Here is a 25,686-nt window from a genome sequence, read left to right as displayed (position 1 = left end):
CTTCATCAATGACTTGGACAGTGGGATTGAGTGTGCCCTCAACAAGTTTCCAGATGATACGAAGCTGAGTGTTATGGCTAACACGCCTGAGGGATGGGATGCCATCCAGAGGGACCCGGACAAGCTTGAGAAGTGGGCCTATGTGAAACTCATGAGGTTCAACAAGATCAAGTGCAAGGTCGTGCACCTGGGTTGGGGCAACCCCCAGTATCAATACAGGCTGGGGGATGAAGGGATTGAGAGCAGCCCTGCCGAGAAGGACTTGGGGGTACTGGTAGATGAAAAACTGGACATGAGCCAACAATGTGCACCCACAGCCCAGAAAGCCAACCGAATCCTGGGCTGCATCAAAAGAAGCGTGGCCAGCAGGTCGAGGGAGGTGGTTCTGCTGCTTTACTCCACTCCGGTGAGACCCCACCTGGAATACTGCGTCCAGGTCTGGAGCCCTCAGTACAGAAAAGACATGGACCTGTTGAAGCGGGTCCAGAGGAGGGCCACAAAAATGATCCAAGGGCTGGAGCACCTCTCCTACGAGGCCAGGCTGAGAGAGTTGGGGTTGTTCAGCCTAGAGAAGAGAAGGCTGCAAGGAGACCTTATTGTGGCCTTTCAGTACTTAAAGGGGGCTTATAAGAAAGATGGAGACAGACTTTTTAGCAGGGTCTGGTGTGACAGGACAAGGGATAATGGTTTTAAACTAAAAGAGGGTTGATTCAGACTAGATATAAGGAAGAAATTTTTTACACTGAGGGTGGTGAAACACTGGCACAGGTTGCCCAGAGTGGTGGTAGATGTCCCATCGCTGGCAACATTCAAGGTCAGGTTGGACGGGGCTCTGAGCAACCTGACCTAGTTGAAGATGTCCCTGCTCATTGCAGGGGGGTTGGACATTGGACTAGATGACCTTTAAAGTTCCCTTCCAACCCAAAGCATTCTATGATTCTATGAAGGCTGTTCGCATTTGTGTCTCACCTCACTTATCCAAATTTCTGATCATTCTGGCTGTTCTCCTTATCTCCTACTGTTTCATTGTCTTTAGTGCTTTGCCCAGAACTGCACGTAACATCCCATCTAATGCTTTACTAATGTCAAACTGCCTTATACACTTGACAGATTACATTCCTCTTCATACATCTTAGTCTGTCCATGTCCTTTTACACTGGAGAAGTAATGCAGCTGGTATGAGTGAAAGGTGGCATAACATCTTAATTGGAACATTAAAAGATTAGAGGTTTCAACTCTTCACTACAGAGAGAGCAGGAAGAATGGGAGGGAGATCAAAGACAACATTACAGACTACAGAGTAACAGACAACTCACAGGACTTTGACTAGTAAAATTAAACCCAGAGTATTAGTGGAAATTGTTATATACCAAGAAGTGTAAACAGAGAACAGGGTGAAGTGTTCTTTAAGTGTCTGACTGGATGAAAAATTGTTATCACGAGTTACTCCCCCAGAGCTATGTTTGTTGGTCAACTCATGTAAACCTTCCATAAGACTTCTAAAAATAATAGATGACAACCATTAACACGCTAACTATAACACAATGAAGCACTATTATGCACCAAGCTAAAAATCAGTGACTATGTAGGTTGTTCTGGTTGTTTTATTTTGTGTAAACAGAGTATGTGACTAAAGAATATTATGAAGAGCTGAAGCTTTGCTGTGGCCAGTTTGCCAAAGCCTAAAAGCAACAATCAGTGGAACTGAACATGATCAGAAACGCAAAGTGAAAAGTATTCACAGAAGCTGGGAATTGAGGACATCCTTATGGTGCATAAAAGCTGTAATGTATAAAAACTATATAAATTCTGAGTATTTACACATACACACATATGCATATGGGGAAAAGGAAGAAATATGTTAGCCAATAAGCTACGATTTAACAGAATTTACATGAGAAGCTAAAAGAGTCAATGAAACAAAAACAGGTAACAGGATTAAAGACAAAAAGATATTAAAAAAAATCTATCAGGAAATCTCTAAGTCAAGCACTGCTCTATTACTGATGGATGTAGAAGTTAAAACTGTAAAATGTAACATGGGAAAGAAAGAAGCATTTAACAGTCATTTCCATCCTGCATTTGCAATGAGGCAGAAATCCATATCCATCTTACATATAACCCTGTTGCTGGACTAGAAAATCTGCAACCCACACCAAAGTCACTGGGCCCAGTAGATGGTGCCCAGTGAAACTGAGCGGTCTGCAATAAACCAGGTGGTCAGCTTAAAACACTGGTTCCCCATCAGTCATGTACACTCGCATTAAACTAGGAAGTTACAAGAAGGCAAGCCTAAACTAGTAAGCCCTCCTGAGGAGCACTGAGGAGTGAACTACTTACGGAACAAGCATTAAGAGGCAGGTACCTGAGGGCCTGTGAGAAGGTGCTCCTGGGCAGAACAACAGAACAAGAGTTACAACACTTAACTCTTTGGCAGGTATAAATACTGGAAATAATTTCCAACCCTGTCCCTCATACACCTAAATCCCTCTGAAGCTGCTACCTTCTTTGTTTCTGCAAACCCAGAGAACGGGAGTGGGGGACTGTGGGGTCCCCAGAAATACAGCTTGTGTCTGACAGGTCAGTAATCGGACAAAAAGAAGAGAGGCAGTAGGAGTGGGACTGAGTAACATCAATGTTTTCCTTCTGGACCTACACTCTGTGTGATGTTACATATTTTCTAAGTTCTGGAACTTCTCAGTTGTTGCCGTTCAACCCCAGGCGGCAACTAAGCACCACACAGCCGCTCGCTCACCATCCCCCCTCCGGTGGGATGGGGGAGAGAATCAGGGAAAAAAACAAAGTAAAACCCGTGGGCTGAGATAAAGACAGTTTAATAGGACAGCAGAGGAAGAGGAAAAAAAAAATTAAAAAATATACAAAGAAATGAAACAAGTTTACAAAACAAGTGATGCACAATGCAACTGCTCACCACATGCTGACCGATACCCAGACAGTTCCCAAGCAGTGATCGCTGCTCCCCGGCCAACCCCCCCCAGTTTATATACTGAGAATGATGTCATATGGTATGGAATACCCTTTGGTCAGTTCGGATCAGCTGTCCCAGCTATGCTCCCTCTCAGCTTCTTGTGCACCTGGCAGAGCATGGGAAGCTGAAAAGTCCTTGCCTAGTGTAAGCACTACTTAGCAAGAACTAAAACATCAGCGTGTTATCAGCATTCTTCTCCTACTAAATCCAAAACACAGCACTATGCCAGCTACTAGGAAGAAAATGTACTCTATCCCAGCCAAAACCAGGACATCAGTAAATCCACATACAGGTGTATGAGTATTTTCAACCACTCTCAGCTGCCAAAAGAATAAAAAAAAAAAAAAATCACAGCTGCAAGCACTGACAAGAGAGAATCAGAGAATGTCATTTAGGTCCTTTTCAACTCATTTATAAAACATTTGGTACTGCTTTTCAGATTCAACTTCCAGCTAAGAGAATGATTCTTAAAGACAAGTCTAGGTCCAGCTATATTCTTTCTCACAAGACTATTAATAAAGGACAAAAGCAAAGTATTAAAAGATTAAGAATTGCTAAAATGAAGATTTCTTGTAAAAAACTTTTCTCTCGTGTATATGCACTATGGCAGTCCTGGATTACATCAGTATACACTATTTTAACACAAAACTCCAGCTTCACATAATGCAAGCATATGACAATAATTACTAGTTGATTAAGAAGCAATTATTCAATATTGTCATTTACCTTTGATGTTCAATAATATCCCAACATTTGACTTTTAATAGCCAGAGCTCTATTATGGAAAAGAATTACTAAAGTTTCAGAAATTCCCATCAGTTCTCAAGCACAAAACACTAGCATATATTAAAAAAAATCTCTGCGATATAAGGAGGAAAAAAGTATTTTTGAAGAACAAAGATTAAGATCAGAAGAATTCACTATACTTAGGTGCCCTGAGACACTCAGGAGTGGCTTTTTCAGAAAACATGGTATTAGTTACTACTTTGTATGCTTATTCAAGCAGCTGCAATTGATTTTGGTTGCAGCTCTGAGCAATGTGTGCTTCTGCGAAGCACAGTACAACACTTGAATCAGGCCCTAGCACTGAGGAAACTGAGATGAGCATGTCTTCATTAGCAGTCTAGCTCACAAAAGTGAATCTCCTCATTAACTATACTACACATGCCACTTGGGTCAAACAAAAAAACAGTTTTAGCATGTGCAAACTGGATTGCATTCAGACAGTGACACAAGGTACTTGACTGGTGAGCAAGGTGCATCACATTCTAAAAGCCCACAAGCACACACAGAACACACATGAACCACAAAATATGATGCTCTCCCAAGGGATTTACATGCTATATCACCAACTCTCAAATTCTGAGTTCCTATTGCCTCTCTTTATTAAATACTCAGCCTTCTGCTCCATTCTTCATTTTGCTTTTGCCTTTTCAGGTCCCCTTGTCTTCTCTTCTGCTTCCTTTGCTATTTGGTTAATGGACATGACAGCTCGTGAAGGCTGCTCAAACGCTGAGGACTCAGCATACTGCAACGTGCAGAAGCACTCCAACTTACATCTGGGTATAGAAAGTTCAAGACCTCTCTAAGTAGAAGGGTCATCTGGTGGCAGCACCACGTTACCAACTTGACTTAACCCTGTCATGTATGAAAGGATGGGGGATCCATACAGGGAAAGGTTTAAGAAAATGTTCATAAAAACAACTAGTGGAAGTTGAGGCAGCAAAGCTGATGTGCCCCATATTGCACAGAACTGAAAGAGATGTGTGAATGAAAGCACACCATGGAGTCCACCCCCTGATGTAGATGTGCATGCCCTGTACCTGGGCATTAAGACATGGGACAGCCCAGGAGAGGTCACAGCCTTCAGCACTACTCCGGGCTTTCTGGAGCAGGATATGGTGAGATAGATGCTGTACTGGACAGCACCTGTATGATCATCTGATCACCACCACAGCCAGTATCCAGTATTGCCCATGGCAGCACTGAAGTTCAACCAGGGACAGGGTGTTGATGATCCACCAGGAAGATCATGATGGCACAATCCCCACAGCGAGTGCCTCAAGCAAAACATTAACCAAAAACCTGCAGTATTATTTCTGATGAGAACAACAAACAAAAGGTGTGAAAAAACACAATCTACTGGTTCACTTGTGGGAGGGCGAGGAAAGTGTTTCCTTGGAGAAACTGCGGGAGGATTGCTTCTGATCCTGCAAGGCCTAAGTAGGTAACACAGCCTCCCTTCCTCTTAGCACGTCACACTCCCCCAGGCTGCAACACCAGCTAGTCTTCCACCCACCCACAGTCCTGACAGTCCCTTGCCTTCACAAAGCATAAGCCTCTCCAAGTGCTGGAAGTTTGGCTTGTTGCCTTGTGTATGCTGTCTAGTCTGCAGCAGACTAGTAGACTACTACTGCCTAAGCCTGTGATGTCTTCTGAGGTCTGCAAAGAGATTACTCATAGGCACACAGCTACATGCAACAACGTTCAAGTAAGGACATGGTGCGGAGGGGAAATAGTGTGCTTGCCTAAAAGGCATGGATGGTTGAGTGTTGAGGGTGGAAGGAAGTGAAAGAAAACAAGACAGTACTGGCACTCCATTGCTTTTTCGTATGTCATTAGCAACATAGCAAGAAGACACCACCTGCCAATCATACTTCTCACAGTCTCACTCTAACCACCCCAGGAAGCTGAGCTGTCATTCCCCTTGGCAATGCAGCCACGGATGACACCCCAGACTTGGGTGGCATCCTGTATGCCCTGACCACTGGCAGAGGACTGTGCATACTTCTAGAGAACTGGTACCCCCTATTTCTAGTCAGGATAGAAAGGATCATCCACATTCTCACAAAGAAGGGCATAGCAAGCACTCATGATTTGAGGGCTGTTAGAATGCTGTTGTCCAGCATGCGCCAGTGAGAGCACTACCTTGCAGTAAGCTAATCTTGCAGCAAAATTTGTTTCTGCATGCATTCGGATGCACTATGTGGCTAAACTAGGCACATGCTCCCTCATTGGGACAGACTCTCATGACTCAGAGCGAAAAGGGGTCAGGCACCAGTCCCGTTAGCTGCACAAGCCCTGATCCATTCCCAAAGCAGGTATGTTTTGTACAGTAAATGTCAGTGACCACACAGAAAGAACAGCTTGTTACTGTGTTTAAAAAAAACAAACCCAAAACCAAAAGGTGACTGTAATCTTGAACACAATGGATCAGCATTAGTACGAAATCTTTCCTGCTTCACTTTGAGAATGGAATAGGATTCTTCTAACAGTATTTTAATACATATTTTCCTAGAGTATGTGTGTAATATATATTATTTCTATTTTTTATATATGTGTTTTTTAATAGCAAATGACTGCCTTAAATTCTTTCTAGCATCATCCTACAGCAAACCTAGAGCCTTTAGATCCACTGTACAACTCTACTACTTGATGTAACAGAGTGATAGTAATAGGTGTTTGCTAACATCTGTGGAGAGGAGATGCATAGCTGTGCAGTGAAACAACAGGCAGCAAAACAAAACCTCTGCTGGTAGGACTTTGCAGGTACTTGCTGTCAGAAGAAAGACGAGATATGGGAAAGCTGGATTACATTCCAGGTCTTGGATAAAAATCAGTGCTATCAGGTGTAGACTTACATTCATTTCTTACAGCCATAACCCCTTCTGACCCTTTTTCTCCAGCTTCTCAAAGTCTGGTCCTAATCAACAGTTCTTCATTCCAGTCTGTAATCCTTGTTTACTCCACCCCAACCTTTGGCCCTTTAGTCTCTCAATAAAGTTCTGGTATCCTTCTCTCACCAATCTTCATCTTTCTGAGGCAGTTGCAGTCTCTTGCTACTGCCGCCCTCTATCCCCACCAGTCTCAGTCTTACTAACAAGACATTCAGACTCCCATCACCCTTTCATTATCAGTCTGCTTGTAAAAACAGCAAACAGAAAAGCTACTTGCTCTCTATCTTGTTCTTCCAATAGTTCACACCTACTATTCTGTTTGTTCCTAGTTTCATTTTCCCATCTTCAACTCCTCATCTATTTTAGGATCCCTCAAGTCTTGACTGTCCTTCGGACCTCTGCTCCTTTTCACAGCTGTCTCTTCTCTCACTTTCTTTCTCCCCCACACCTTGATCTCCCCAAGCTTTCTTTTCAGTCCCAGTTTCTTTTCCAAAAATTCTTTTTATCTCCCCTCCACTAGCTCCGATCGCCAAGGTCATCCTGAACTTGGTTGTCCCAGCTACTATCTACACCACAGCAACAGCTAGGATCAGCTAACTCCTCTCCATTTCTTCATCTCAGCTTTCTCAACCCTTTCTTATAGGGTATGATTCAGACAGCTTCCACGTCCATGCTGCTTAGCCACCAAAGACACAGCGGCACCAAAGATGTCAGCCCATTCTGATGCTTGGACACGGCAGGATGCCAAGCATTCAGGACTTCCTCTGTAATTACAATACCTACTCAGCCCTTGGAGCACCGCGGAATCACAAGATGGTTGAGGTTAGAAGGGACCCCTGGAGGTCATCTGGTCCAACCCTCTTGCTCAAGCAGGGTCACCTAGAGCCAGCTGCCCAGAACCATGTCCAGACAGCTTTTCAGTACCTCCAAGGAGGGAGACTCCACAAACCCTCTGGGCAACCTGTGCCAGTGCTCAGTAATCCTCACAGTAAAAAAGTGTTTCCTGATGTTCAGAGGGAACCTCCTGTGTTTCATCATTGCCCCTGGTCCTGACTCTGGGCACACTGAAAAGGGCCTGGCTCCATCCTCTTTGCACTCGTCCTGCAGATATATCTACATACACTGGTAAGATTCCCTCTGAGTCTTCTCTTCTGCAGGCTAAATAGTCTCAGCTCTCTCAGCCTCTCCTCACCAGGCTGTAAAGCAACATATGAAAGAAGAATCAAGACGGGGGCACTAAAACCGGGGCCAGGTTGTCTGGGAGGTGAAGTGGAGAAGGTATGTAGCTGATAAATGGCAATGTTGGAAGCCCAATGATTATTCCATCTGACTCTTTTTACTTCTTCATCTTCTTTTCTCTGTACGTCCTTCCTTCCATAAAAGTTTTCTCTTCTTTATTAGTTATGTGAAGCGTGTGTGTGACTGCGTGCACATCTGTGGTGTGCTAAGCTAAGGACTGACAAAGGATAAAAAGCAGAGTAACTCATTATGGAGGAAGTAGCTGACTGGACAAACCCATGGGAAGCTCCTCCTGGAGTTTCAGTTGCATGGACTTTTTGTAGTTTACAGTAGAGAACACAGACTTTTTATTCAAGCAAGCTGGTGGACTGAGGATTGAAGTGCAGATTTTTGGAAAAGCTGTGTAAATCCTCACAGAAAGGTTAGGACCAGGGAAGGTCCAGATGATGAAAGAAAAGAACACAGGCCTGTTCTAAAAGGCAAGAAACTGCTAAATTGGGCAACGGTGCTTTAAAGAGTCTCTACACAGAGGTTATGAATTACAGTTTTACAAACTGAAAAGAAACAGGTCGATTTTCAAGCAGGTAAGTCAGAAGCTCACTACTGACAGTCACCTTCCTTGGTGAATTTTATGTCTCCCTTCCCTGCAGGTGCCAGATATCTTTAAAGAGAAATCTACCACGGTTTTTCTTTACTTTTCAAGTAAGATTCTCAAAACTTAATTTTTGGTGAGGCTTCCAAAACATCACCAGGTATCTCTCATGCCTAGAGACAGCCGGTGCATAAAATTGTTTCCTGAACAGTTAAAACTAAGTAATGTTACAGGAAATTGAGAACAGATTTTAAAGTGAGACACAATGTTAAGCATCATCCTATGTTAAGCATCATCATTATGTTAGTGGCAACGTTACAAACTCTTTCTATACATATTTTTTATAATTCTGTAAATACTGATATTTCACAGAGTGGCCAAGAAGAAGAATTCCACATAGTAAGTATCACAACAATTTTAGCTTCATAAATGTTAATATACCAAAAGTTACTTCGGTCATTTACGTTTCAGTGACTGGAAGTTAAGTGAGTTTTCTTCAGTGTGGGAAGTGAAAGACCCTTTAAACTCAGAAAGAGAAAAGGAGGTGTAACTGTATAAACTAGCAACAGATACATTCTGATTTTACGGAAAGCTTTATTTACTTACCACTGGCTTGGCTATATTAGAAAGAAGTGCTTCAAGTGCTTTTGTTTCTTCATCCTTTTCTTAAAAAACAAAATCAAAGCAAACAAAAAGTACCCATGAATATTGTTCAGTGACTTTACAGTGAAATAGTTCTTCAAACTCAACAACTACACATAGACTAAAGTACGTAAAAAATAGAACACCTTGCCAACTTGCATTCATCTAGAGCAACATAAAACCAAAAAAGGTCCCAAAGAAGTTGTTCATATCAAATCATTTCTAAATCTGTTCTATGATTTAATGGAATACAGAAAGTCTGGTTATCTTTTATTAATGTGTAACTTTAAACAAACTACTGCTCTGGAGAACTTAAGCTCTTGGCTGAGATATCTCCTATAGATTTCTCTTTGGACATAGACACAGTCAAGTTACAGTACTTTAAATAGGTTACTGCACATCATGTGGAAGACTACTGGTAACACCGTTGGCCTCCCTCAATTGCAAGGGCAAACCTTAGCTTAGCCTTCGGTTACATCTCAGGGAAAGAATCTAAGGTGTTTTGCTTCAGCTGAAGGTATAGCTGAGCTTTATAGAGAACTCAGTAAGTTTATAGAAAGTGTTTTATGTGCTTTCTCTCACACAATAGTAAAATTTTATTATCTCAATAGTGTAAGTGAATAGGTTACTCAGTTTTGAAGGTGTGGCCAGGCATTTTTAATTCACTTAACCTGCCTTAAACTAAACAGAAAAATATAATAAAAACAAAGCCTGATAAAATTCTTTTAAACACGTCAAATCTATTTACAACTTTCTGTTTCTAAGTTTATAACTAATTAAATGCATTTCTGACTTCTGTTTGTTATCACAAGTCTAAGTCATAGTATATAATTCTTCAAAATGTCTCCTGAAATAAATAATTTTGAAAAGTAGACTTTTCCATTTTTCATACAAAATACTTCTAAGGAGTCATTAACATAATTTTTGTAACATATGTAAGCAACAGTGCATTTTATCACCTGTGCCTTGGTAAAGTTAGCTCACAGATAAATACCAACTAACAGAAAGTAAACTGAAGCCAAGACAAATGCCACTCTGGAACTACAGTGACAAGTATTCATTTAGGTTTGGAGCAACAGTTCCCAGCTTCTGAATTCAGGTTGTATCTCAAAGGCATCCCTTGGTAGTAAGCTTTCACAGGGTATTATCTACACATGCTTTTAAACATCTCTTTTAGGTTGAGATTTCCTGGTCTTAGTTAAACATACTTTCTTCACATTCCTTTTGGTCTACAGCAATCTAATATACATTGGCACAAAATCATCATCTCAAAGCAAACTTCAATGAGTTGAGAAAACCATGGTTTGTTTCCCTCAGCATCACTAGTTACAACTCCCTATTCTGAGAAAATTGTACTTGGCATCATGATGTCAAGTCTTTGACATTATGTTCTGAATCTGAAGTGCTATGCCAGCAACCTGAAAGTTGCATCGTGACACATCATCAGATTCGACAACGACTCTCTGACCAAGACTGAGTGAATTCAGTCAATTTATGATATCACAAGCTTTGATATTAATAATAAACATACTCTCCATGGTAGTGCCTTAGAAAACATGAACACAGATGGACTAGTGTGAGGACCAGTCTTTTTCTACAAAGGCCTTTCAATAATGAGTTGGTAGGGACAGGCATTACGTGAACTTCATATAACAACAGTATCTCTTTTAAAAAATATTCCTCTTCAACAAGTTGAATGTAGGTTTCCTGTTACAGACACCTGGTTCTTTCATGTTTGCCGCAATACCAACCAGGCCATCAACATTCAGTGATTCCTCAAAATGTAAGCACCAACAACTATGGACAAAGCACAGATTTTTCTTTAAACAGTGTTATGAAGTATGACTAATAAGATTTGCTCAAATCTACATGGAGACTTGCATGTCAGTAGCTTTGTTCTCTTAGGCCCATCGTTCCAATATGAGGAGGGGGATGATTGCCCTTAACTCCATTCTATGTAAGTCAGGGCAGTTACGGGCTACTACTCAACTTCAAGACTGTCAGTGCGGTGTCCTATCTACAAATGTTATGCTCAGCCAGACATTGGACTTGCATTATATATATACATATAATTTTTGTTAACACTTACCTTCTACTTCTGTGTCCGTCTGAGAATTGCTTTTTCCTTTACCCAAAGACTTGCTTTTGGTAGAAGCTGTGCTTATACCAGCTGCATCCTGTCCTTTTGTAAGTCCATTATGTTCACTTGTAGGAGAAGGACATTTCTGAGGAGACGATGGAGGACTGTTTAACTTATCCTTCTGAGTTCCATGTCGATCTTTTAATTTTTTTTGTAACCTTTCATATGTTTTACTAGACCTTTCGTCTCTAAAGTTGGATCTTCCATGAGCAGGCAGAGTATCTGTAAATGAAAGTAAAGAAGAAAAAAATTAAAAATAATCACTAAGAACAGAATGTAATTAAAAATCTTTTAAAAAATGTTATGTTCACTAAGTGCACGCTAGTTTGTAAAATTACATCTCTACTCCTACTGGAAAACTGAAGTTTTCCAGCAGGTAAACTAAGACACGCTAATTGGACATTAACGACACGTTAGGGGAGAAAGTGAGATCTTTCCTTCCCACATCTTTTTTCTACTTAAAAATTATTCTTAAAAAGTTTCTATAATCTTCCTTGAGCTGTAAGGTACAGGATAAAGTCAACACAGAAAAAATGTGCTACTTGATTACATGATTACATGGGAGGAGGTTTGCTCTCATGCTGAGTAAAAAATACAGAAGTTTTAAGTTTTGGAATGCAACTACAGCTCTATTACTTTCATGGTACTTCAGGAGAAATCAACAGGGAAAAAACCCACAAAAGCACAGGGCAACTGAAAGACACTAAGAGACTGAAGATAGTATGGCTGGGTCTTGTAGGTACACTATTCCTGTACAAGTAACCCAAGGCATTGCTGCAGTATCACCAAAGTCCCATCTCTAAGTCAGAATGTGGCTTTGGAAAAAAGTCAGTACCAGACCAATGAAAAAAATTAAACTGCAGATCAGTGAATTTTTCTGTCCAGTTCTAACATTTTTATCGATTTCATCTTTATGCTTAGAAAAAACTTACTGAGACTTTAAAACAGTGTACCACATGCCACCAACTCTTCTCTCGGTGTAACCCTATCTATGATAAATGATGAGAGCTTTCAAAAAAACATATCCTTCAAAACCAGCGCAGAATTTGTCCATTTTCAGGTAAGTTGGATCACTCACTCTGAAGAATGAAATTCATTATTTGTCATTCCTTATGTGCTAGGAAGTACAGAAAACAAGATCAAACAAAAACTTCCTTGCAAGAAGGATAAAATCACAAAACTAGAGAACTTTCCAGTTTCTCGTTTTTTAGGTCAGCTTAATTCCCAGAAAATTTGACAGAGGACTACTAGATCAGCTGTGACTATTTAGAAATTTGATTTTCACTACCATTAGAGATTTAGGTGCTCTTGTTAGAGAACTACCACGGTCTAAGCGCTTCTGGGTTTTTTTTTAACTCTTAAATTCAGATTCCTCATATAGGAGCCTAACCATAGGCTTTCACTTCTGAAAGCCGTAGCCAAAATCAGCGGTCCAGAATTAAATACAAAATTTGTAGCAAACATGTAACAAATTAAAGCATCCCTAGTCCTCTAATTCCCTAAATCCAAGGACATCTTACATACATATTTAAAACAAAGCATAATCAAAGAATCCCACTTCATCCATTTTTTTAACATTAACAGTTTAGCACATTATCACTGAATTCATATTTAAAGGGATATAACTTAGCAGCAGAAATCTCAAAAATATTATTCCATTAAGAAGTATCCTTTATCTTTTATGCATTTAATTATCATACTCCAATCTCTTCATTTAGCAAACTAAAAGCAAACAACTGCCATCTACGGGAAACCAAGACATTAATAAAACTATAAATAAGCACCCAAAGAGAATAAAATAATGTACTGTTATCAAATTAGTGCAAGGAAGAAATAAAGTACAGCTTAAGAATACAGAAACACTAAGAAGTCCAGCAAGATCAAGACATTGGTATATTCTTATCTGATGGCTTTGTACATCATGACTATTTAAGCACAGTAACTATATGGAGGACATTTTTAGATTATTTTAGTGGTATCATAGAACACTGAGAATCTACACATCTACAGCGACATGACAAAGCTGTGTTTAGGCTCCTCCTCCATAGCTTCTAGCTTCTTTCTCTAAAAACAGCAACCTGGCACTGCTCTCTGAAAGTCTTTCAAGGTCGGCACCTGCTTTATAGCAGAAATCTATCTAAAGAAAAGCAAGTCTACCAGAAATGCAAATATTAATCTAAGAACCCAACGCCTGAGTTAGCGACACATACACTTTGCCACTAAACAGTATTAAAAGCAGATGTCAATAGCATTACCAAAGACAATTTCAACTGCAGTATTAAGTTGAGGTTGGCGGCACCTGATTACTCAACTTGGACTTCAGTACAGGCATTGGACTAAATGCATACAGTATTATGAAAAATAGCAATCTTTTTTTCATAATCAATACTAAGAACTCCTGTTTCATGCTTCAAACAGGATACCTGCAAGACACGAGACCTCAGAACAGTGCTCAGGTATGGATTTAAACATTTAATCTCACGGGAAGGCATCAACTGAATCACTACAAACACTTCCTGCATTGCTCTCCTGGGCGAATCTATCACTGATACACATAAGAAATAATCCGTATGTTTAATGGATCACTGAATAGCCAAGTCAAATTAATGAGAAGAACTTCTTCTGGAATAATAAGCTTCAGTAAAAACAAGACTGGTATTCTCGTAAGACTTTGCGTATAGCTCCCATTCAAGCTATAAGTTGTCCTTGATAAAGCCCATACATCAGCATTAACAGATGCTGGAAATAAGTAGAGCATTATTTCCTTTGACAGAACTTGCAATATTTGATAAGCTACTTACCCAGATCCCCATATACTTGTGAGGTGTGATACTGTGGAATGTACTGTGTTGCCATGTCACCGGCTCCGGTCACAGGTGAGTATATATGACGTGGTGGAGGGTGTATCATGGCTGGAAGAGGAAGGAAGCCAGGCATTGGGGGGTGCGGAGGCCTGTGTATCACTGCGTGACCACCAGGATGAAATTCTGGAGCCTGGGGAACCACCACAACCCTTCGAACACCATTATCCTCAATAACCTGTACAGTGAGAGAGACCATGCACCAAAAGAGAAATGACAGTCTGAAACGTATGTTTCTATAGATACTTAAATGAAACTATGAACAGGAAAACCCTTAAATTTGAGAAAAGGAAAACAGGAGAGCATAAGAAAAAAAAGATAGGACAATTAAAGGGCTATGTACGTTAAGTGCATTAACTGCAACGGTGCCATTGATTTCGCAATGCTATGGGGAAAAACACTGTTAAAAATAATCTTGACGATAACAACATCTTATAAACAACCAGGTATATTTATGGCATGAGCCTAGCTTCTCCCCAGGGTCCTGTTTCCACCCTCATTCACAAAGTTCTGCAGTATAACAACTAGATTGTTCCCTAGAAGTGATTTGGTGGGTGGACAGACCTCACTCCACATAAATGGTGAGAAAACGCCCCACAGTGTCTGGTCTTTGCTCTGTGCCCAACTCAGTCCACCAACACTAACCCAGGAGGCACTTGCCATACTGCACCTGTCAGCGAGCAGCAGCCATCATCTGCATCAAGCAAAAAAACCTAACAGGATGGTAGTCAGCCCTCTCAAGACTCCTTCACAACTCAAAGTAGTCTTTAAAAAGATCCCGTGCCCCCCCCCCCAGCTGTCTTGCACCCTGAAGGAAGCCACATGCTGCTCAGAAAACAGGGGCCTTTGTGGCAGCCTCTGCCAGACTCTGGTGTGCAAAGAGGCTTGTTGTGCAAAAATGGCAAATGGGAGATGTGACAGGACAGCCTTCTGCTGAGGGACCCGAGTGCAGCCCTTAGTGATGTTGCTAGAGGTTCAAAGAAACAAAAGCAGCATATGCAATCCCATGATGAGAAGAAGCGTGATCATGTAAGATGCAGGGAGCTGAAATGTGCTGTGCACGGTACATGTAGCACGTCTGGGGTCTGTAGCATGTAGGGATCTGGTGGAGAGCAGAAAGCACAAAGGTACAAAGTACTGAAGCAGAAAATGCTCTTCACTAAACAAGGGCTGGTCATCAACTGGACCAGAAACAGGGGTCCCTCCCTGAAGCACATCACAGACAGGGAAGACTGCCATCATGATCCTCTCTAGATGTTCATATCACTAGCAGTAAATCCACAAAAATACATGACTGTTGGTAGTATCTAGAGATGATCTTGGCATAATTTGACTTGTATGTAATTGTGGTGTCAAGAATTCAGTGTCTGGGATGCCAACAAACAAATTGTTCTCCACTTCCTAGTAAAATGCTGTAAAATAATGCCACGGCACAGACTGCAATACAAGTTTTCAGATGAAATATTTATCCAGAAAAGGGGGAGAAGAAGAAAGGAATCTGGTATATCGTGACTACATTCAAAAGCAGGGGACAAGGCAACCCTATGACCTAAGTTTTCACTGACATTTGAAATGAGGTGGGGACATGTACACATACACCCATGAGTAACCTGGTACAACAGGAGCAGATCAATAAATCAAAGCACTTAGCGCCAAGCTGCTTTCAACTCCACTGCTTAAGCTTAAGAGTATTATGCTTGGCTAGATTTAGTCCCATGCCCTGGTGTGAACACTTCCACCAAGTGCACAACAGAAAGCTGCTTGTGGAATCAATCATTGGTTTTATCATGTCTCCGTTAGGGGTTGGTGTGCATCTGGTACATCTGGAACAGAGCTTCTGCTTCTGTTTTCTCTGACAGCAATCTAATTTGTACACCCCAAAATTATCCTGCTAGCTGAACCAATGCAAGGTAAGTGAGGTTGGTCTAGGAAATTGTTTCAAAACTTCACTATTGTACTGAGAAAGACCGTTATATAGACACAGCTGTATGCTTCTGGTGTAATGGTAGAATGAAGATCCCTATGCATACGCAGTAACATTCAGAAGACATAAAAGTATGTACACAATGGAGCTGATCCCACCTTACTTACATAAATAGAGAGCTGGAAATTAATATAAATGACCTAAGTGCACACAGCTTTAAAATACATACATATGGTGCGACTTTAAAAAAATGGGCTATTTTCAGTATACAGAAATTATCCCTCATTGGGAAAGACTAATTTCACTAAAGACAACACTCTTCATATCTGTGCAATCATAGCTGTGTGGTATCTAAAGGCAGGATATATTAACAGCAGTAAATACGACTAGAACTTCTGCTGTCCAATGAACACTGAAACATAGTTTTAAGTATTTAAGTCCTTTTGCTTACACACAAAAACCTGCAATTTATCATGAATTTATGAGCAGATTCAGATTATGCAGGAAGCAGCTTCCATAAAAAATCCAAGCTACTTAGTTTATAATTTATTTGTTTTCTTGGGTCTGCTAATAGCCTAAGTAACTCAGAAATAGATACCCAATTCATAGCAGCAGGGACCTTAAGTTTAATAGTGTAAAATGAAGTTTGACAAGTCTGTAACTGTGCCTCTAAATCAAACATCAACTCAATAGTAGGCCTCCACCAGACAGCTACCCTGCAAAAAGCAGTAAGAGCATCATGTCAAGTATATAATTTTAAGTTAAAAAAAGTAAACAAGCTATCTATTATCCTAATTGTGCTAGCAAAACATGTAGTTCTGGCATAGGCCTGTTTGGTTGAGTAAACCAACCAAACATCACTGGAAAACACACTACAGACATTGAATATAGACAGCTCAGAGAGATTTGCTTTCTTTCAGAGTTTTACAACTAGAGTTCCAAAAGAAGAGGAAGGGAAAAGTAAACCAACTTATGAATTCCTTTTTATTTATGCGATACAAGAAAGATAAATATGCTTCACTCTGTAGTTATCCCCAACTTCTAACACAGGACAGTACGCTCTATCACTGCTAAACAGAAACTGAAGCAAGCAGCAGCATAACAGAACTAAATGAAAATGGATAGACAAAACATGGTTATGCTGAAGTTGTTCTTCCAGGCTGACGGCTTCAGACATTTAGCTGGTTTCCAGTTTCTCTGAAAATATATCTGCAGTGGCTGACATTTAAAAATATACTATACCTGAAGAAACCATTCCGTTACTTTGCTGGGACTGCATTAAGTCTGGGATAACTCTTAGCTCAATAGTGTTAGACTTTCTTGTTTGCAAGGCTACTATCAAATATTCTGGCTTGTAACAGGAACTGCCATCATAAACCACAATGGCTGGTATGTTTTCTCAGCAGTAAATACTTCAGAAGCCTTATAAACTACAGGTTTTCCTGCACCATAATACTTCTACTCAGATGAAAACAGCAGACATGATCTCATTCCACCTGTACTCTGAGCTGGACAGATATGGATACCTTCAGTTCCAAAGTCAGAGAGTCATGTTAGCCCAACTCCTGCTTGCACTAACTAACAAGCTCCAACGAAAGGCTAATGAGCATCCCCCAGCAAGGCCCAGTCCTTCAGCCTGTCTGCTACAAGCTGCCCTCAAAGGAAGGATAAATTCATTTTATAAATATTACTCAGATTGGCAGAGGTTACACAACTTTTTAAACATTAAGTACTTCATCAAGTGAAATTACATACTCAAGAAATATGGCAAAATTCAGAATTGCACTTACCTCAAAAATTCTTTCAGTTCTTTAAAAATGAATTCTAATAGGAATCAAGACTTTTTACTAGGACCAAAAGATAAATGGACTTTCATGATTATTTTTATTTAATTTTTCTTCTGTCTGTTTGGGAACTCGGCTATGAAGGATGCATGAATCAACTTCTCAGCCAACTTTCAACAGATGAAAGGTAAAACCACGGAGCATTAGCCTGCCTAACCTAACAGCCTTTTCTTTTGCTAGAGGACAATTTTTCATGCAGCTCAGATAATTTGTGTAACATCTGCTGGACACTGTGGGCTTTTGGTCACATTTTACATGTTGTAGTCTCTTCTCAGTGTACACCGTGAGGTGCACGCTGAGTCAGAGGTAGACCGGTCGCAACAACAGAACGTCACGAGAAAGACATACATTATGGAGAGTGGTATTCATCTGCTCTAACTTCCAGGTCTGACTTACTAAGCCCTAGGTTTGTTCTATAGCTGAGGGAAAGAGAGAGAGAGACACCATCTAGAAGGCCACACATCTCATTATAACACAGGTGTCAAAAATAGCCAAAAGGAATCATCCTTTTCATCTACTTTAAAGGATGTCCAGGTTATCTAGCTCACATTTAATTTTCAGGCATCTAAATTAGGAATTGCACAGCACAGAAAATCAGAGCCTCGTTTTAAGATAAGTTGTGAAAACATGTATTATATCATAATTTATCCACAATGGACAGCTGACATGTTTTCCATGTTGTTTGCTACACTTTTTCTAACTGATCTGTTTTACTCCTTATCTGCAGGGAACTTCCCAGACATGAACTATGTAGGTATATAAAATTATATTGGTGCCAAAAGAAAACATCCACTAACCCAGAATTCAGTACAGGTCCTACATAATGAACTATTTGGGTCATGATTGTATTTTATGTTCGGAGGGCACTGAGTACATTAGGATCCTGAAGTCAGCAAGGAACTGTGCTTGTTATTGCCGTGTAAGTAACTAATATATAACTAAACAGGCACATATACAGCATGAGAAGTCTCCCATCACAGAGATACTACGGGACATCTCCCCTTATTTACTTGCTTGACCACAGTGACTCTGAAACTTGACACGTTAATTTACTGAATTAGCTATTTTGGTTCTACTCCCATAGTTTGCATGAAAAGAAATAAAATAAGAATCAAATGAAGGGACATACCTGTGAGGCATATCCAGGAGGTGTAAAAATAGCAGGCACTGAACCATTTAGGGACATCATTGGAACCTGAGCAGGACCTAAATGGGTTACAAAAATATTTAGTACAGCACCAATTAATAATTTGAGAAAGTTCAAAGAACGTACTGAACTGCAAAGTCTCTGTGAAATATATACAAGATAACATGGATAAACAAAGGCAATGAACTGTACAGATAAAATTACAGCAAAGGGCACTCTCAGAAACCTAAGCAACAGTTAGAAAAAACCCAGAAACTAAATTAAAAAAACTCAGAAACTAAATTTTAAAAAATTCACCAGCAGATATTTCTTCCTTCTCTGTCACAAAAGAGCTTGTGTCAAAACTTCTTAACAGGTGACAAGTCAAAAGAAGTGTCCCAAGATGAAAAGACAACAGAAAAGACTTTAAAACATAAACAAAAAAACCCGTATTTGAAACAAACTCCTGAAACCAGATACTGTTCAGTTAAGAGTTGTAAAGAAAATTACTTACAGAATTGCTGCTGTTACTATGGTCTTACCACCTGAAGTGGTCTCAGTGCCAGAGTTGTGGGAGGTGGCAAACAGGACACTAAAGGTCCCAGGGGAAAGCCAGTGTAGCACAAACCAGTAAGTCTACTCCTACCAATGGGAAAAGCTGTGATACCATGATGATCTTTGTACCATGCAAACCGGAAAGAACAGAGTTTCCAGACACTTAGATAAATATGACACAACAGGGATGTGTTAAGGTGGCATTTGTAGATAAAGTACTGCCTGGATAAACTGGTACCTTCAAAGAGCACAGGGACGCTGTAATGTACTTGGATTTTCAAAACGATTTTGATAATCTCAAAGGCTCTTAAAGAAGTAATGCTGCCTTTGGTTAAAAAGGGAAAAGGACTTCTCATGAATAACTAATCAGCTTGAGAAGAGGAAACAAGAGAAGTAAATGATTGACTTTCAAAGTGCCTGGAGTGACCAAAGGAGTCCCAGAGGCACATAAAGATGAGTCTGTTCAAAGTATTAACAAAATTTCTGGAAAAGGAAATCAACAGCGAGGTGACAAATCTTAGCTGCAAAGGATCTCACAATACTCAATGACCAGATGACAAAAAAGCAGAAGAAATAGTGCTGAGAAGTACAGAGTAATGCACCTGGACAAAACCAACAGAAGTATTTATTTATGGTGATAAGCCGTATGTTAGCTGCAAATAAGCAACTATAGAGTTACTACATATATTTCTAAGGAAATACCAGCCGAGCATTGTTCAGTGGCACTTGCAGAAGGAAAGAGAACATTAAAAATCATTACTAACAGAGAACAAGCAGAAAACATGATTATGCTACGCTATAAATCCACACTGTACCTCAATACCTTGAGCACTATGTGCAGTACTTGTCTCCGCCTTTCAAAAAGAACACACAGAACTAGAAAAGGACAAAAAAAAGAAGAGACGTTTACAGTGGCTTTGTACCTGTTTATCAGGAAAGACTAAAGAGACCAGGATTCTTCTACCTGAAGATGGTTAAGATGTAAAAGGGCTGGCAGCAGAGAAATGGTAAAAGACCTATAAAAAAGCACCCGCAAACTGCCTAAAAATGGGAAGATAGATCATTTACAGTTTCTCATGTGCAAAAGCCAGAAATATTAAATGAAATCACCAGGTAAAAGGTTTAAAACAGATAAAGGAATTTCTCATGAAATGCACAACTAAATTGTGTAACTCCTTGCTTTCAGAGCATTGTGGAAACTAAAGGTTAGGTTCAGAAGAACTTAAGCAAATTCAGAGGAGTAATCCATTAAGAGCTGTAAAAGATACAAGTATTACTTTTGGTTCAGGAAGCTAGAAACTTAAGTTGTTTCTGTGTGCCTGCCCCATCCTTACGCTCTCCCCTTTGGTGTTTGATACTGGCCTCTGTGAGAGCAAGCACACTGGCACAGGCTCCAAGAGGGACCAGCTACAGCCAGCCTTACATTCTTGCGTTTAAAATATACAAGGCAACAATCGCTGAATTTTAATTATTAAAGAAAAACCGAAACACCATAGAATCTGACCAGGTTTTGCAGCAAGCGCGTAAGGTAGGGATTCAGACACTCCAGGCTGCGTTCTCCAAATTTCCAGTTCAGTGTAGTGAAGCTACCAAAAGCACCAATCCAACTCTTAGTGAAATTTCAATACTAGTTCTGAAAGGGCATTCATAGTTCCACATTAATGTTTAATAAACTCAGGTGGAAATGGAAAGTACTACGTAAATGCAAAGTACGGTATATAAGATTAGCATACCTCATTCTGGTAAGTATGAACTTGACAGAAAAATAAAGATAACTATGTCCAAATGCCAAGAGTGGCGAAAAAGGAACAAAAAGCATTCTTTAAAAAAGTAGCATGTAATCCAACTTGATTCCACATACCATAGGGACTTCTTTAGAATAAGATACAGAAGTTCTGAAATGTATTACCTAAAAAGAATCACAGCTTTATTCGCGATGAAGTATTAACCCACAACTGGGGGAAGAAGGGGAAAAGACTTTTTAAGAACAAACTCTTAACTGATGGATTAACTGAGCTGTCTGAACCATGTAACAGCAAAGAATACAAGGGCTACAGTAAGCTATAAATTGAGCACTGAACCTTCTTCGGGTCTTTTTGCTCAGCTGAAACTCAAAAATGTTTCAGGGGAAGTTTCTCCTGAGTATGAAGTGCTAAAAAGAAATGAAAGTGAAGTGAAAAGCAGCGAAAGAGAAGCTGAAAAAGTACTTTAGAGCATTAGCTTACAATAAATTCAAAAGGTCAACAGTAATGGAAGCATATTTATTGTAAGCTGCCATTCAACCAAATAATGCTTTAAATTCTTACATAAGAAGGTGGATTTTACACAGCTTGTCTGTTGTATTGCTTACTTGTTGTTTTTCCATAATGAATACAAAGCAGTGATGCTTTTATTAAAGTCACCGTTTTTAAACTATGTAAGTTTCAGGTAAATTGAGAATTAAGACCATATTTACTTGAACTTTTTGGAGCAAACTCAACATCCTCAGGGGATGAAGGAATTCTAACATGAACAGCCCGTTTCTTTGTGAACTGGCGGGTATCTCTGTGTTTGGCTTTTTTGTTTTGTTTTGCTTTAAACATCTGAAGAACGTTGTTTAACAATCTTTTTAAAGCTTACTTATTTAGTGCTTTAATCTCTCTAACAAACAAAAGAAAGCAGTTATCTCCAATCCAGTACAAAGGTTGATCCACAAAGCCGTTTTCAGTATACCCATAATCTAGTGGTCACAAAAATAAAGACACAAATGCAATGTATGAACCTGAAAAATTATTGCAGTGTTAGAATAGAGTCAAATTAGTAGTTTGAAAACTTGCACCCCATCTTTAGCACTTTAAAGTTCCAGAATTAATGAAAGTCTATTTTTAATATTCAAGATGTAAGGGTGAACTCTATTTTACTTCTGATTAGATTTCCAAGTGGCTGTGGAATGAAGTTAGATTGCAGAGGAACATTCAAGAAAATGGAAAGCATGGAAGAAAAGTTGGCAGGCTTTATACATTTTAATGAATACAGGGTCTTTACAGTGAAATTACTGATTTCTTGACAGAAAGCATATTACTGCAGAAATTAATTAGGTAATTTACATTACCTGCAAAAATAAAAAAAACCCCTGTCCTGTATCTAAAGATAAAATGCTAATACACTATAAAACCAGTTCCCCCCCCCCCCCCCCCCTTTAAAAACAACTAATGTGAAGATCTTGGCTCTACTTCAGTGAAATACGCTGCAAGAGGAATTTTCATGCTTTTAGGTATTGGCTAGACCGGTGGATGACAAAGCCAGTGTATTTTACCATGAGGTGAGACTGATGATAAAGTACCAGCAAACAACAGCATCAGGAATTCATGTAAGCAAGCATCTAATTTTCTATATTGCACATAAATGGAATTGACTTCATCCAAATCACTCTATTATGAATGTTGATGACTTGACTGTTATAAGAGGAGGTCTGGAATCTTCTATATACTTTTAGGTATGCAAGTTCTCTTATATAAGAAGCGGAAAAGAAGTATTGCGGGACACAAAACAAACACATAGCTGTGTTTTGTACTTTATTCTTGAAAAATGACTCATCAAACACAGTAAATGTTTATTTAACTCAACTGAACCCAAGAAGCAGATGTTTCACCACACTTTATTGTCCTGAAACTTGCTGTTTCACTACTATGAAAGGGAAGACTTGTAAAGTCTCTATGTAAGCATTTTGTACTATGTTTAAAAAAAAAAATAAAAATCAAGGTGCCTATCAAAGACCACAGAAAACTTGGAATGTATTCGGAAGCAGGAAATACATTTAAAAAAAAATCCCAACAAGAGGAGGAATATCTCCCGCCGCCCCAGCAATAGCAGGTGAAGTTCTCCAACACGCCTGTTTGAACAGAGACTGTAAAAACCTCATTATGCTCATTACAGCTACCATAAACGTGTAGCAAAATTCACAGCGCTGCACAATGGCTAGGATCGTGACGAACTGATCTAAACATAGCAACTCCTTGAAAATTTGAGGATACCGCCACCGCGCGCCTCACACCTATACGATTTCTTTTCCTTTGAACCATTTTCCAACCTGAACGACCCCATGATTAAGCACCGCTCCGCCTGAAGCCGCTTACAAAGGCGCCGGGCCAAGGCGAGCGGGGCGCGCTCCCAGCGCCCGGGCACGGCCGCTCCCCGCCCGCCGCCGCGATGCCCTTCCGGGGCAGCGCCCGCCCACAGCCCTGCTCGTACAAAACCGGGGCTCCTCGGGGCCCCCCAGGCCCGGCCAGCCGCCCCCTCCGGAGCCCGCGCATGGCCGAGAGAGGGGTTTAGCAGCGCTCGGATTCCCCACGTCTTTTGGTTGTGTGTCCCGTCGTCCCCCCCCCGCCCCAGCCACCACCACCACCACAGCTTTCCCCCATCCGCCACCGCCGCGCCAGCCGCAGGGGCTGCCTGCGGCGCCGCGCCCTGCTGTTGTGTTTCACCGCGGCGGCCGAGCCGGGCAGCCGGAGACCTTACCGCTCATTTCGGCTTGGGCAGCGGCCGGGGCCGGGGCCAGGCGTGCGGCTGCTCCCCGGCGCGCCGCGGCAGGCGGGGCGGCGGCGGCGGGCGGGGCGGGTCGCTCAGGTGCGCGGCTGCCCGCTCCGCTCCGCTCCGCCCCGCCCCGCGGCCCGCTCCCCTCCGCTCCGCTCCGCCCTGCCCGGGCCGGGCCGGGAGCCAGGCCAGCAGCCAGGCGGCACAAGCGGCCTTGGGCTTCAAGGAGCGGGCGCGGCGGCTTTTGGCAGGGCATCGTCCCCGCCGAGGAAGGCCGCCTTAGCCGTGCCGCGGGACCGCTGCCCTGGTTTTCACTGTGGGCTACTGTCAGTGGCTGGCGTGAGCCAAGTTCTTCAGCTGGAGGCTTTTACGTTAATTAGCATAATCAAGTTCTAAAGGATTACTTCGGCCCAATCCTTCCATAGGATTTACCTTTAGCCCAACTGCTAATGGGTCTACACCTAGGAAAGGCGGCGCGCAAACAGACCTGGTTGCAAACACACACTTTCTGGCGTCGCGTTTAGAAAGCTGCAATGACTTTGATACTAATCTGTGTGGATACTGCGGCTCATGAACGCTGCTATACTTAGCATTAGTCTAATGTGAACGGCGATGAATCACTGTTACCCCAGGAGGAAATAGCATTCAGGATTTACTGCAGCGCATTAGGTTAACTATGGCTCTATAACCAAACACCCACACTTTGACATCACGCAGGCGATGATATGCATCACTGACGCAAGCACTGACAGGATCAAACACAAAGGCCACAGCAGCTGAAACAATAGAGCGCACGGCTGACGTAGCAGCACACCCCTCTAACGCTGACGGGCTGCAGTAAATCAATAGTCCCAGATGCCACAAATAGTTGCACCGCTCTGCCTTTTACATAACGGCTAAGGCTTCAAAGTTTTATTTTGGGCTTCCAGCAGCTACAATTAATTACAAAAAACCCACTAACAACAACCACCACCAATTGGTCTACGTTTGTAAGATGCTGTGCCTGGAAAATACTTCCATAATTACTACTTTAGGTTAACAGGCACTAAAAAATTGTCAAAAAGAATCATCGGCTTTACATTTACCAGGTGCAACGTAACCAAAGTGAGTAATAACAAAAAGAAAAACAAACAGAACTTACTGTTAGGCCTGAGCTGGGGAAGAGGCATAAGAACTGCGAACACTGCAAGGACCCAGGCAATCAGAAGACTTCAGTTTGCAATGCTGTCAATTTAACATATTCCTTATGCTCTAAATTCACCCTGACAAAACAATCCCTTCCCCCAGCCATCTGTCTACTTTTGCCATCAAGGCTGGGGAACGGCAGCTGACAAAGCAACAACATCAATTTAAATTTATTAATTGGCTTTAAAAAAAAAAAAAAATCTATCAGTAGACTGCAGGCTGGCAAATGCAAGGAAAAACTGAAGGTAAAACATTCACATAGTTCCTTTCAAAAGGAGGGGAAAAAAGCATCAGTTTCATCCACAGAGACCTTGAAATAATGGATAAAAGAGCAGAAAGCTATGAAGCCTAACTACAGTATTTCTAAAGATTACATCCTAATGAGATTCTGATCTGTCCT

At 41.0% G+C, this 25,686-nt stretch overlaps 1 protein-coding gene across 4 annotated transcripts in view; it reads right to left on the bottom strand.

Moving 5' to 3' along the window:
* Positions 1 to 25,686, bottom strand: part of FNDC3A (fibronectin type III domain containing 3A) — a 130,167-nt gene that overhangs the window by 38,425 nt on the left and 66,056 nt on the right. For 3 of the 4 annotated variants that reach the window (XM_075727820.1, XM_075727818.1, XM_075727821.1), the window contains exons 4-7: positions 19,038 to 19,114; positions 14,081 to 14,318; positions 11,229 to 11,501; positions 9,104 to 9,162 (exon numbers count right to left, since the gene is read on the bottom strand). In XM_075727820.1, the coding sequence (XP_075583935.1) occupies positions 9,104 to 9,162; positions 11,229 to 11,501; positions 14,081 to 14,318; positions 19,038 to 19,114 (647 nt within the window). The remainder of the gene's footprint in view (positions 1 to 9,103; positions 9,163 to 11,228; positions 11,502 to 14,080; positions 14,319 to 19,037; positions 19,115 to 25,686) is intronic. The other variant, XM_075727822.1, reaches the window with a different exon arrangement.

This window comes from Pelecanus crispus, chromosome 1, assembly GCF_030463565.1.
Source record: "Pelecanus crispus isolate bPelCri1 chromosome 1, bPelCri1.pri, whole genome shotgun sequence".
NCBI lineage: Eukaryota > Metazoa > Chordata > Aves > Pelecaniformes > Pelecanidae > Pelecanus > Pelecanus crispus.
This window is presented reverse-complemented; position numbering and strand designations above follow the sequence as displayed.